The sequence below is a fragment of the Electrophorus electricus genome, chromosome 9, assembly GCF_013358815.1.
Source record: "Electrophorus electricus isolate fEleEle1 chromosome 9, fEleEle1.pri, whole genome shotgun sequence".
NCBI classification, from domain to species: Eukaryota; Metazoa; Chordata; class Actinopteri; order Gymnotiformes; family Gymnotidae; genus Electrophorus; species Electrophorus electricus.
In genome coordinates this window covers 21436087-21449229 of record NC_049543.1, presented here as the reverse complement: position 1 = coordinate 21449229, position 13143 = coordinate 21436087, and the positions used below count along the sequence as shown (strand labels likewise).

At 41.6% G+C, this 13143-nt stretch overlaps 1 protein-coding gene across 2 annotated transcripts; it reads left to right on the top strand.

Annotated features, from left to right (window-relative positions):
• Positions 1–9141: 9141 nt before the first annotated feature.
• LOC113591683 (caspase activity and apoptosis inhibitor 1) lies at positions 9142–11956 on the top strand. Of its 2 annotated transcripts, none has more exons than XM_027032296.2 (6): positions 9142–9339; positions 9783–9977; positions 10270–10354; positions 10695–10761; positions 10960–11024; positions 11229–11956. In XM_027032296.2, the coding sequence occupies exons 1-6, from the start codon at positions 9238–9240 to the stop codon at positions 11642–11644; spliced, it is 930 nt and encodes a 309-aa protein (XP_026888097.2). In that variant the 5' UTR covers positions 9142–9237; the 3' UTR covers positions 11645–11956. The 2 variants fall into 2 exon arrangements, with proteins under 2 accessions (XP_026888097.2, XP_026888096.2); XM_027032295.2 differs by having other exon boundaries at positions 11226–11956.
• Positions 11957–13143: the final 1187 nt, after the last annotated feature.

Sequence of the window (13143 nt, the reverse complement as noted above, 5' to 3'; positions counted from 1 at the left end):
ATTGGCAGGTAAGAGTGAGTGTTGGGTCCAGGCCAGTGGGAAGCCGCAGGAGAACTGTCTGCTGATTAAAGTAGATGAGCAAATGTGCATTTCAGTCCTCACACGTACCTAGATGAGGAAAGTGTGTGTGTGTGTGTGTGTGTGTGTGTGTGTGTGTGTGTGTGTGTGTGTGTGTGTCCTAGGAAGATTCCACGTATGTAACTGAGTGTACTGTAGTAAGTGATGTAGAGATAGTCAGAATTGTAAACAGGATGTTTCGGACAGAGGTCCTTCCACTGGAAACCTTATTTACTTCACTACCGCATACACATACATACCCCAGTGGTGTGCGGTCAGGCCCTTCCTCTATAACAGCCTGGCCCTTCTCAGCGTTCTGAGCAATAAATATTGCATTAGCCATAAAAAATCACTGTCTATGAGTGTTACTTTAGCCAGCTATCTTTAAATAGTAACTATGAGTAAAACGGACATTGAAAAGCCTTGAAAAGCCTTTTTCAAGGCTACTCTTCAGTGAAAATCACACAGTGCATGAGGTCAGCCAATTCCATCCATAAATGTCGGCCAGAAAAAGAAACACCTGCATGACTACATGGTTTCTGTAAGATTAATTACGAGAGGTATGTGTGGGGAACCACTTGTCTGCAGTATGCACACCAATTTCCTTTGAGCTGTACTTGCATTTTAAGATCGTTTGCAATGCCAGCACCTGATACGAGGCCCAGTACCTATGCAGAGACCTCAGTACCCCAGCTTCAGTACGTATTCACCTCACGTTCAACTTTCTACATTCACCATGCTGAACTTGTGTTCTCCACCAGATGGCGCTGTAAGCACAACCTGACAGAGCGGAGAGTAAGCGCTTCCGAGGGTGAAGACGCAAGTGTACAAAGAGTACATAAATTTAATTAACATTTAATTTTCACTAAGACATAATCAAAACTGGGGATGAGGAGCTGTCATTGCAGGAATATTTTTTGTTAAAAGCCTACAGTGACCCTCCCTGCTGTACCAGCAGGACATGAGCCAGCCCTGTCCACCCACTCACCAGCTGTCGGTCGTTGGGACCAGTTCAGCGATGAACCACCACTAAAGACCACGATGATCTTGAGGCTCGATTTTTAAAAAGTGATAATTAAAAATCTTGTTACCTCCTAAACATAATTATTGTCTCGTTTTGTTGTGGTATCTGTTGCTTATTTTTTTGGAATGTGATCACCAGCTTTTTATTTTTCTTTATGTTCTTTGTGTTTCTTTACGTCCTTAGGTTGTCCCGAATAACAATTGCCTTAACCTGGCAATTTCCGCAGAGCTCCACCCACCAGACCGGGCTGTAGATCCACCCACGCAGCTGCCCACCCCCTGTTACTTTACACAGAGCTCCACCCACCAGACCGGGCTGTAGCTCCACCCACGCAGCTGCCCGCCCGCTGTTAATTTCCACAGAGCTCCACCCACCAGACTGCCCGCCCCTTGTTCCTCAGAACATTCTAAGATGACCCTCAGACTACTTCTCTTTGGCCAGAGAGGCACAGAACGCATTATGAACTGACTCGAAGGAGAAAGCCAAGACAGTTCTACTGGAGACAGCAGCCCTTGTTACTACTAGAGAAAGCACTGACGAGCTCCCAACTCCAGAAAAAGCCAAACTTACAGCCCCACGTCCTGCAACCCTCTGGGGTCTGAGGAAGGCGTGAGCTATAGGAGAATATTATCCTAGACACCAGCGCTGGGGTTCTTTTCCCTACCATATAAATGGTGGGTAGAGTAAACTTTATTTATATAGCACTTTACTAAGGCAGAGCTACAAAATGTTTCACAATCAAATATTTTAAACTAAAGATAAAATGCAAATAAATTACACACATACAGGGAAATAAAACCATACTCATGTTGTTTTATTTTTTATTAAATACTAACAAGAAATAATGACTTAAGCAGTAATGACAAGAAGTAATAATGACTCAAGAAGAAAGAATGACCAGTAAAAATGGCCCATCAAAAACAACTTTACAAAAACACGCTTCAGACAACAAGCATCTCAGTTGCTAATTTACATACAGAAGTACAATATAAATTCTTTATGCAAGTCTCCCTGAATTGGTTTTGACACCATGGAGCATAATATGGTGAATGTGAAAACAATATCTTGCAAATTAGCAACTTAAATTGTGTGAACCTGGTGCATAACATTTATTTATTAAAATGGCACACGCTAATTAAAATCATTTACCAAAATATTTCTAAGCCCCACACATATTTAGCAATATAAAATATTGCTTTGTAAAATAAACACATTATATAACCTTTAAAAAAAAATGTTGACAAAACTTTTTTGATACGTTTGACAAAGTTCTTACTAAAACTAAACTTTATTGGCATGCAGTTTTAAACAACCATTGAGGCTCTCCTAATCAACGTTTTTCACACGGCTCAAAGAGAAAGCAAATGAAATGAGATCCCTGATGTTTCATTATACATAACACACGGTTAAAGTGCCTCTACAGCTCAGCCTTTGCACTGGGCTGCAGACTTCACATTACAGGCAACTCAAATTTCCCAACTTTCCCAGACCCAGAAAAAATTTTTTTTTAATAATTTCCTTTTGTGCTGCCCATACTTAAACTATTGTCAACGTCTTCTAATTTCTTAGTTTTTTAAAAATGCTTCACAAATCAGTAGATATTCTGAGTCTTTGATGTTGATACATCCCATGTGATTGGCTGGGTGTTCATTTAATATTCAAATTGGAACAGCATGTGGGTGCATGATAGGTGGAGAAATTCACAGGGGAGGTTGTGCTGCAATGCCATGTTCAGTACAAAGGTGAGCTGCAATATTTTATTGTTTACAGGTCATTTAGGCAACATTTATGGACAGTGTCTGTAAACGTCTTCCTCTAATGTATGGCTCCTTAATCAAAACTGTGACACAGTAAAACGTTATTACACTTAAACACCCTATAAAATTCTGTAGGCTTTAAAGTGGCAGGCATTTCATTTCCTTTGTTTTGTGCAGAGACGCAGGACACCACAGACATGAGGGGATGAAAATGTGTTGAAAGCACTGAGGTTCTTTTCCCTGTTAAGATGGACGTAGAGTGAAAAGGAAACGCCTGCATTATTACTGTATCAACCAACACCAGACAACTGCACAAATAATTACAGGGGAGTTTTAAAACTGTTCCATCATTTGCAACTGGTTGCCATTAGCATCGCACTGAACAATGTGCAAGTGATTGTCAGTAAAACATTCACCTCCCCAGCAGGGTGACATATCGAGACACATTTGCATGGTGAGCTTTTATTTTGTTATAAAACCTGCTTTCTTAAAACTTTATTTTAATACCTGAGTCACTGAGATTAAAACTCTCTCCAACTGTTGTATAAGTGATGTAGGAAAGACTCCTTGGCAAAGTTGAGTAGTATTAAGCCACATATAGAGATTTATCTCCCACCTACTTGAAATGACTGCCCGTGCCCGAGACTCAGACAGTTGAACCCAGAAAACTCCACGCAGACGGGAGGAATAAAGGGAGTTTTTTATTTCGCACTGTGCCTGAGCCTGCCGTCACATCAACAAAGCGCCGACAAACAAAGTTCACCCCCCCTTACAGTCTAAGTGCTGCGTATTTTCCCATGTGGTCCTTCAGATTAAGATCATAAATTAAGTTATTAAAAGGATGCCGCTGCCATTTGTACATGAAAGATAGCTCTAGGAGATTAAACATTAAATATTTCAAACATTTTTCGAACATAAAAGGGTTTTGCCTCCCAGAGCCTCAGAAGCATTTTGCTTGCACAGCTGTTGAAGGATCTCTGCAAATTGTTCCATTTCACCTTTTGTACTATGCTGCAACTCTGACTCCATCTACAACTTTTACTACAGTACACATCAGTTACTCCCTGGAATGTTCTAGATACATTTATACTGCAAACCTACCATCAGGACCACTACCATGCAAATAACATCTGAGTACTTAAGGACTGTACAATTTCCAATCAACTTGACTCTTCCATTTCCAGTTAAGTCATTAAATTAGATAAATGTGCTTGGACTAAGACCAGACTTTACCAGCCATACCGTCTTTACTTAAAGACGTTAGGGAGACATACATTCCAAAAGGTGTTCCAACTTAAATCCAAACAAACATAACATTAATGACACTAAGGAATTTTTTATGCATATAAGGCTACATGCTCAAGTCAATATAAATGGCTAGGATATTCCATCCACACACAGTGCTTGTCCTTGACTTGCATAACTCTTCCAAGTCCTCCTGAACAGCCCCTACAGGAGAATTTCCAGCACCAGTTTATTTCACTACCTGAAACAGAGAAATTAGTATAAATTTCACCAAACAAGCTAAAATACTCCATCTAACCAAGGAGGAAAACTCTACATTTAAAAGGTCAGCCAAAAGAAATGACATTGTTATTAAGCCAGCTCATCTCCATCCAGTTAACTGTTCAATTCTGGATATTTATCACAGATATCTGCTTGCTCCTGCCCCACAGAAATTATAGCCTCAAAGACATTTCACAACCTGCTGTTCAACTAGAAACATAGCCAGTAAGTAAGAGGTTAGCTGGAAGCTGCTGACGTCAAGATCAGAAAACCTCTCACAACACACTGAGCGTGTGCACTTCCAACATCCGCAGGCTGTACGCTAGCCAGAAGAAAAACATGTAGAAATCTAAAAACAAATTCTAAACATTTACTGTCTGGGATGAAAAAGAAAAAACACCAAAGGCAACACTGAAGGACTAATCGCGGCAGCACAAGATCAATCACTAAGCACTAGATCAATTGAAGCAGGGCTGTATCACACCAGACAACACCGTAGTGGCAGACCCTCTGCCACAGAAAGTAAGCACAGAAAGACAACAAAGTGTTAGGGATCATATACAGGAACATGTACGAGACATGTGAGCTAGACACCTCCAGGTACAATTAGAAGGAGTTACATATGTCGGTGAAGAGCAAGGCTGAGTAGAAGCAAAAGTAAACGGACACTGTGATAGTAGTTAAGACGCGAAAAACCGCAGTGGTAGCAGATGTGGCAGTCCCGAGTGATGAAAACATCCAAAGGAACGAATATGAGAAGTTGTAGGAATACCAGGGACTGAAAGAGGAAAGAGAGAGGGAATGTGGAAGGTTAACGCCAAGGCTGTGCCAGTGGTGCACTTCGTGATCCCTAAGACAGAGGATCCCAGGAATGACAACTTCACTCTCTGTCCAGAAGAGCGGAATCCTAGGAAGAGTGGAAGCACTACACCACCCCTTCAGCCTCCCAGACGGCCTGAGTGTGAGGAACGAGACGTGAGCGCCGACTGGAATGGTGAGACAGGGACTTTTGGTTGTTTTACACAAGACGTTCTCATATACACATTCTGAGAGAAAAATGTGTTCCTTTTTATACTTTTTTTGGAACTTTTTTTTTGACATATGTGTGTGTGTGTGTATATACTTGACCCAACCACTAAACATGAATAAAAGAAAAGTTGTTGCATTATCATTATTATTCTCTGAAAAAAAAAAAATATTTTTTAATCACAAATTCTTCCAGGGTATGTAAACGTATGAGCACAACTGTATATACATACATACATATACACATACATAATTTATATATATTACACACACACACATACACACATACATACACATACACACATTTTATATACATTACACACACACATACACACATACATACAAACACACACATACACACATACATACATATACACATACATAATTTATATATATTACACACACACACATACACACATACATACATACACACATTTTATATACATTACACACACACACACACACATACAAACACACACATACATACATACATACATATACACATACACATTTTATATACATTACACACACACACACACACGCACATATATATATATATATATATATATATATATATATATATATATATATATATATATATATATATATATAGATTAAATCTCCCTATCCCTTCACAGAAGCGAAGGCTGGACTTTCCTGCAAGACAGCAATCGTACGCTATCTCAAATCCACACAAACGTAGTCCTGGGTTTACAGATTGTTCTTTCCCCCCTCGTCAAACGTGACAGGAGAAGACTTTGTTATCTTAGTGCCTGTCTTGGAAAAGCAGGCCTGCACTAAATACGGGGCTCACACACATTTTTAAGAGGGAAAAAAACCCCAAAAAACTTTATTTCCTGGTATCAAAGTAAAGCTACAGAATTTACTTACACTGCTGAGCCAAGAATAAATTCAGTTAAACAATAAACCTTTGTATTCTTGGATTTAGTTCCCAGCACAACAGCACCCAAACACACCAGCTTACTCAGTGGATTACAGGTTTTCGTCAGTGACACCATCTCTGGTAGGGGAAACCTAACCACCATTAGCTAGTTGAGAAAAACAAGCTCTGAATATATATTTTAAAAGTTGGCATTCCAGCTGCGATGTTATAGTAGTGTGCATGCTCAGACTAGAGGTTTTTTATTTCACATCTTAACCAGCTTTACTAACGTGGAAGCCCCAGCTGATCTAGTCTAGACAAATTCTCCTTTTGAAAGACATTTGGCATTTCCTGGTCAAATACTAAGGTTCTTTGAGTTTGTCGTAATCCTGTAGTCTGATTCGGTTATTGTCACTGCAGTACAGGCCAGTGCGAGCCTGCTGTCACAGCAGTTTTGCGTGTGCTAACAGAGGTCAGATATTCCAGATGACACGTCTGCAGCACCATAAATGTTTTTGACCAAAACACTGCAGCTTAGTCTTCAGAAAGAATCAACATTTTTTTATATATATGATCATAATGCAGGTGTGAATATTTTCTATTTGCAGGATATATCTTTACTGGGTTGTCACTTACGTACCTGTGCTGTTACAGCAAGAAAAATACAAACCTCAACAATGATTCAACTATTTAATAAGTATAGCTGTTCTTCACTGCAGTACTGCAGCTCAGAGCCCTCACCCACTCTGCTGGGTCTCTTTTGTATATTTATATCAGACACAAGACCAAATATTACACATTTTAACACATTTTAAGTAAAATTATGAGCAAATCTATATAGTTCCTACTGCTGTCATAATCTGACATCTTACCGTAGTAATATCTACAGACGGTACAGATGACCCCCGGAGAGGGATATGGTTCTAGCGAAAGACCATAATTGACATAGAAAGGCTTTAAGTGGTGATATCAAGTTCAGCCACAAGAGGGCAGTGAAGCTTCTTGCTGCTCAACCATGGCAAACTAACCCAATACGTTAAAATACCTTGACTGCAGCAAATCATTTCATTTTTAACACAAACTAGTTGCTATATTTGTAGATGCTTCAGTTGCTGTTGATTGTGCTGAATACTGCTCAATAAAATTAAGACAGATTCAAACTAAAGAAACCCATGGTGATTAAACACTTGTATGCAAATTTTAAAATGCTAGTCCTGTTAAAATATATTTTCTTTTTCTGTTAACATAAATTTACAATGCCATACCTTCTAACGGAATAGCTTTCAGATGGGTGTTGGCAAATTCCAGCAATTTGGCAGAGAAGGACTGAATTTTAATTCAGGTTTATAAATGTAGTGCTTTCATACAACAGACATTGCCACAGATTAAGCAAGACTCCCTGATTCGGGTTTCGGATCAATCAGCTCAAAGCATCCCTCTGCAAAGCACACGCACTGCACGTTTCAAACAGCTGGAATCCTTCCACCTCACCATACATGACTCATGGCGGACTTGGGAAATTTTACCTGAGGAGAATCTGGTATGTGATATCGGTGTCACTCACAGACAACACTTCGTTAGGCCCACTGGGCTGTGTTTGAAAACCAACGCTTGCCTTTTATTTAAATGACCCAAAAGGTCCTAAAAGAAAACAAGAGTTCAAATGTTTTTGGTGGGGGAGAATAACTGAACCCGTCACGGCTCTCACGGACGACCGCGGCACTTCGGTGTTCACCCTGCTTCAAGCACACCAAATTCAGCTCCACATGGACTTCGTCACATCTTACTTGATTCATCCCATGAAAGGGTTTGAGAATAAGCCTCGTGTCAGTCGTGTTTGAGTGGAGAAAGCGCAAACCCGCAGCAGCTGCTGTATTCCTTCAAATCTAACCCTCCACTCCCCGCCGTAGAAAACAAGGCTTTCATCACAAAGCAAAGCAGTTTAGAGAGTGGAGTAATTATCATACTATGAAAGTCTGCTGTAAATGGCTGTAAATGACTAAACAGACTAATTTGACACTCCGCGTCATTATTTAACTCTCGATAGAAATAAGAACTGCCTATGGTCAGTCAGGTCATAGTAACTAAACGTGAGGAACAAACACACACATACACACACACACACACACACATATATATGTGTGTGTGTGTGTGTGTGTGTGTGTGTGTGTGTGTGTGTGTGTGTATAACATATATATTCCACACACACATATGTGTGTGTATAATGTATGTATGTATGTATGTATGTATGTATGTATGTATGTGTTAATTCCCGAGGCTTTACTATCATAGCATGAACAAACACGGAGGTACGTCCCATTGTCCAGAATAGGCTGTTCATTAAAACGCGAAAAGCTACAATCAACTAAACTCCCGTTAAGTCAGTGACATAAGCAGACAAGTTAACGGACTAAAAGCGCATGCTTGTGAACTCCCCACACGCAGAGACCTTTCCGTTTCTGTCATCTTGCATGCCTCCTATCCAGCAGGGCTATTATTCTTCGCATTTATTGTAGCCCAATTCGTATGGTCGCAGAAAAGTCAAATCACAGAACATTTCGTTGCATCGATCACAAATATTCAACATTTACCGTGCGACTTTAACCAACGTCTGTGGACGCGACCTGACTTGAAGTCTACAAATCAGCTCATCAGTTATTGATTTATCAGTTATTGATTTATCAGTTATTTGTGTATCAGTTATTTATTAGGCATAAAAACAAGCCGCAGGTGAAAACGCCTCCGTGCTCGCCAATAACACGACTACAGCCCGCAGGCCGATTGGTTCGACATCGTTTAAGCCTCGTTTTTTTGTTTTGGGATTTTCTTTTTCGTCTTGAAACCACCGGACCTCCCTCCCACGCACGCGCCAAGGTGACGAGGTTGCCGTGACGTGATCCGCACGCGCCCGTCGGCACGCAGGGCTCCGTCTTAACCGTCGAGCTTGTTTCGGCTAAACGAACTAACGGTTAAAACGCGGAAGGATGCAGGGAAAGAAGTCCTCGAAAGAAAAGAAAAGAAAACACGCTCACCGAGATCCTTCTGACGGGGACGGAAAGAGGAGAAGCACCGAATCCAGCGTGGAGGTGCGAAAACGAAAAGGAAACATAATCAACCGGTCCGACTATTTCTTTTGATTGTCTTTGCTATGGCTAACATCAACATCCGCTGATTTGTAGCTCGGGAGCTGCCTTATCTGGTCTGGCTAAGAAGGCCAGGACGGTTAGGTTAGGATAAACGCCTTATAATTCACATCAGAAATGGAAAAAAAACCAATAACATTTTAAATCGACGTGGCGATTGTCCGTTTAATCCGTCCAACAAACGGTCAATAGACGCCACGTCAATAGTCTCGCTCCAACACGTCGGTCTGCGTAGCCGCCTCTTAACTGTGTGTATTTATTTATTTATTTATTTCTCTGTGTGTGTGTGTGTGTGTGTGTGTGTGTGTGTGTGTGTGTATATGTGTGTATATGTGTGTGTGTGTGTGTGTGTGTGTGTGTGTGTGTGTGTGTGTGTGTCGTTGAAGGACCGTAAAGGGGAGGCTGAGAATGCGGGGCAGGCCACGGCAGCGCCGAGCGACGTCGAGGAGGGCGGACTGGACCTGAGCGTGCCGCTGAAACCGATCGGCGCGTACGCGGCGGACCGCCACGAGATGCTGGAACAGTGCTTCCGCGTGCTCGGGGAAAGCAAACTGAGAAAGATGCTTCCGGACGAGCTCAAGGTCAGCGTGTATTTCACTTCATTGCAGCGCCCTCTTGTCTGATCCAGGGCTGCCCAATTTGGGTGACGCTTTTATCCAAAAAAAGGCGACCTAAAATTATGTACGAGTACAATACGAGCGATCGAGGGTTAAAGGTCTTGCTCAGGGGCCCAACAGTGACAAAGCAGCAGTGCTGGAGCTTGAACTGGCAACCTTCATGATTACTAGCCAAGTACCTTAACCACTGAGCTGCAACTCTTCCAGTTGTTCCTATTCTCTGATAATGTTTGTTGTTGGGTTTTTTTCATTGCAGGACAGCTCATTTGCAGAGATCAGGACATTGTGTTGGGATCAGCTGCAGCAGCTGTCTGAGAGCAATCTGCTTCAGATACTTGAGGGTAATCAGACTCACATTGTTATTTAACTCTCGCGGTCTGCTTCAGATATTGGAAGGTAAATCAGACTCTTATTTTCAGCCCACCTCTCTTGCAAAACTGTCTGCATAAAAGCCAAAATAAAATGAATCAGTTCAGGATATTGGAGATTGCAGGTAACGTTGCACTCAGAGAGAGGTTACCCAGGTGCTCCCAGACTCAGCCTGCATACTGGAGTCAGTGTTGATGAAATACAGCTGTTTACTGCAGTGACGTTTGTGTGTTTTTTGTTTATTTTGCATTTTTGATTGGGACACTGCAGGTGGAAATTGATTGACTAGCTCTGTCTTATTTACTTTCAAAGGTGAAGAGTTGACTGCTAATTCTGAAACCAAAGAGACTGCGGCTAAAAGGAATTCAGCTGAGAGTCAGTAAGTCCGGATGCTTTTTCTGTCTCTCTGCCCATCCGTCTGGTCTGGAGATGTTCTCTAATGGGGCTGTAGCTTTCACAGATACGCACAGAAGTCATGTCTGTATGAAGCATGAAGTCAGTTTCTTTTTACCTGATTTTTCTCTTGATTCCTGTGGATGGGAATCATCTATAGTTGATTTTCAAATGTGCTGTCTAGGCAGGACAATAATGTGGATTCCACCTCCTCTGTGAAAGAGGCTACTGAAGCAGAGGACAAACAAGGTAATGGGGGGGGGGGAAGCATTCGGCACAAACCAGAGTCAATAAAGTCATGAAAGTTGCACTTATTTTAAATGAGTTGTAGCTGCTTTATGCATCCAGGTTGTTGGAAAATGTTTTATGTCTGGATTATACTTTTTTCTGTCTGATGCCATACATAACTACTGAATCGTGCTTCAAGATGAGTTCTGGATTCTGTGCAAGTAGGTGGATCTGGAGACGACAGTGATGTTCTAAGCATCAATGCAGACATGGATGACAGTGACATTGAGGGTCACAAAGACAACAAGCCTTTGGAAGAGGAAGTCCCTACTACCATGGCAACGAACCCTCCTGTTGCTGCTCCAGCTCATGAACCAGGCAGCCAGTCAGCTGAGCCAAAGCTGGAGCTTCAGCATGACATTGACAAGAGTGTCAGTGAGATCTTGGCACTGACCACACCCACTTCCAGCAAGCTGGAGGGGCTGTTGCAGCCAGTCGCCATAGAAACAGCTCCCACATCACTTCCTCTTCCTGCAGCCACAACAGCAGTGCCCTCGGCACAGCAGCTAGCGCTGCTGGAGCTGGAGATGAGAGCAAGAGCCATTAAGGCTCTGATGAAGGCCAATGAGCACAAGAAATAAGATATTAACTCAGTGGGTGGGCAGGGGATCTGGCAGCCATTTTGGCTCTAAGCAGAGAAGAATTTGCAAGGCCATATTGGCTACAAGTTGTACAGTTATGTCCAAGGAATATATGCAGCCATATTGGCTCATCACTTTCTTAGAAAAGGAACCAAATGTGGCTCCTGATTGTTTTAAGTACCTGGATACAGTATGATGGAAGCGGTTTTACATTGTTGAGGAGACAACAAGAAGGTTGGAAGATTATAACAAAACAAACTGGCAGCATCACTGCTGCTTTTTCAGTGCTTCAATAAAACATACTGATCATCACCATGTGTAGGAGACATTTATTTCATTGCTCTTCGCAACATCGTGTTTGTTTCCTTGCGTGTTTCTACTCTGGATGTGCACCCAGCACACGTCAAATATCATTAAACAGCTCAGAGGGCATGGGTGACTGGCATCATACAACCTTTGACCTTGGGGTTGTTCCAGTTACTTTGTTTTGCTTTGTAACCACCTTTTATTTATTTTGCAGAACAGGCCTTGTTTATTGAATGTTGTTGGACTGTGTTTGCACCAATCCAGAGACAAGATAGTCACCACACCTAGGCAAACTGACCCACTTAAGGATGTAAAACCTGGATGAATGTGGATAAATGGTCCTAACCACGCGTGCACAGTTCTTTGTGTACAATGTAAGCCCTGCAGATAGATTCATTAAGGGCCATGTTACAATATACTGTTAAAAATGTAATACAGTGGTCATATGCTTTAGGTTTGCTGTCATCCATGAGCTGGGGAGGAAAATGCCTTTTTATGATAAAGTCTTGTGGGAAGAGAGTCATACTGCATAACCTGTCTTTCTGGAAAAGGCTGTTTACAGTTAGAGGTGGGTTGAGTGATTTTGTTGAGTTTAGAGGTGGTTGTAGGGTTGGATGCAGGGTGTGGTTGGTTAAGATTGTAGGTGTAAATTACGTGTAGGGTTATGTTTGGTTACTGCAAAAGTCATATTCAGATTTGTGTCATATATGACGGATCAATTGCATGTTTTGGACAAACGGCAGACAATATATAGTAAAGCCTACAAAGATTTTGTAGCCGGGTGCTTTTAAAAGTGAAATCCAAATTAGTCATACAGTGACCCATTAGGAAAATGTAATGTTTTAAAGACCCAAAGTATGGAGTATTATACAGTGGTAAAGAGAAGTTTCATGATGAGTTGGGCTATGCCCTTCCTTTGATCTGGCCAAAACTGATTAAGAGCCTCTGTTTTCTCCCGATAAATTTAATGCATCTTCAATTACCTTTTTGGTGAACTACGATTACATACCACTAGAGGGTGCGATTGCACAGCAGTTGTACAGAAACATTCCTCTGCTGTGAAACCAGGGTCAACGCCGGAAAGGCGACGTCAGGCGTTCATGGTGAACTGAGAGATACGGATTACTTTAACTTTAAAAAGTTAATCCGGTGCTCTGTCACACTTGATATGTGTGTGTGTGTGTGTGTGTGTG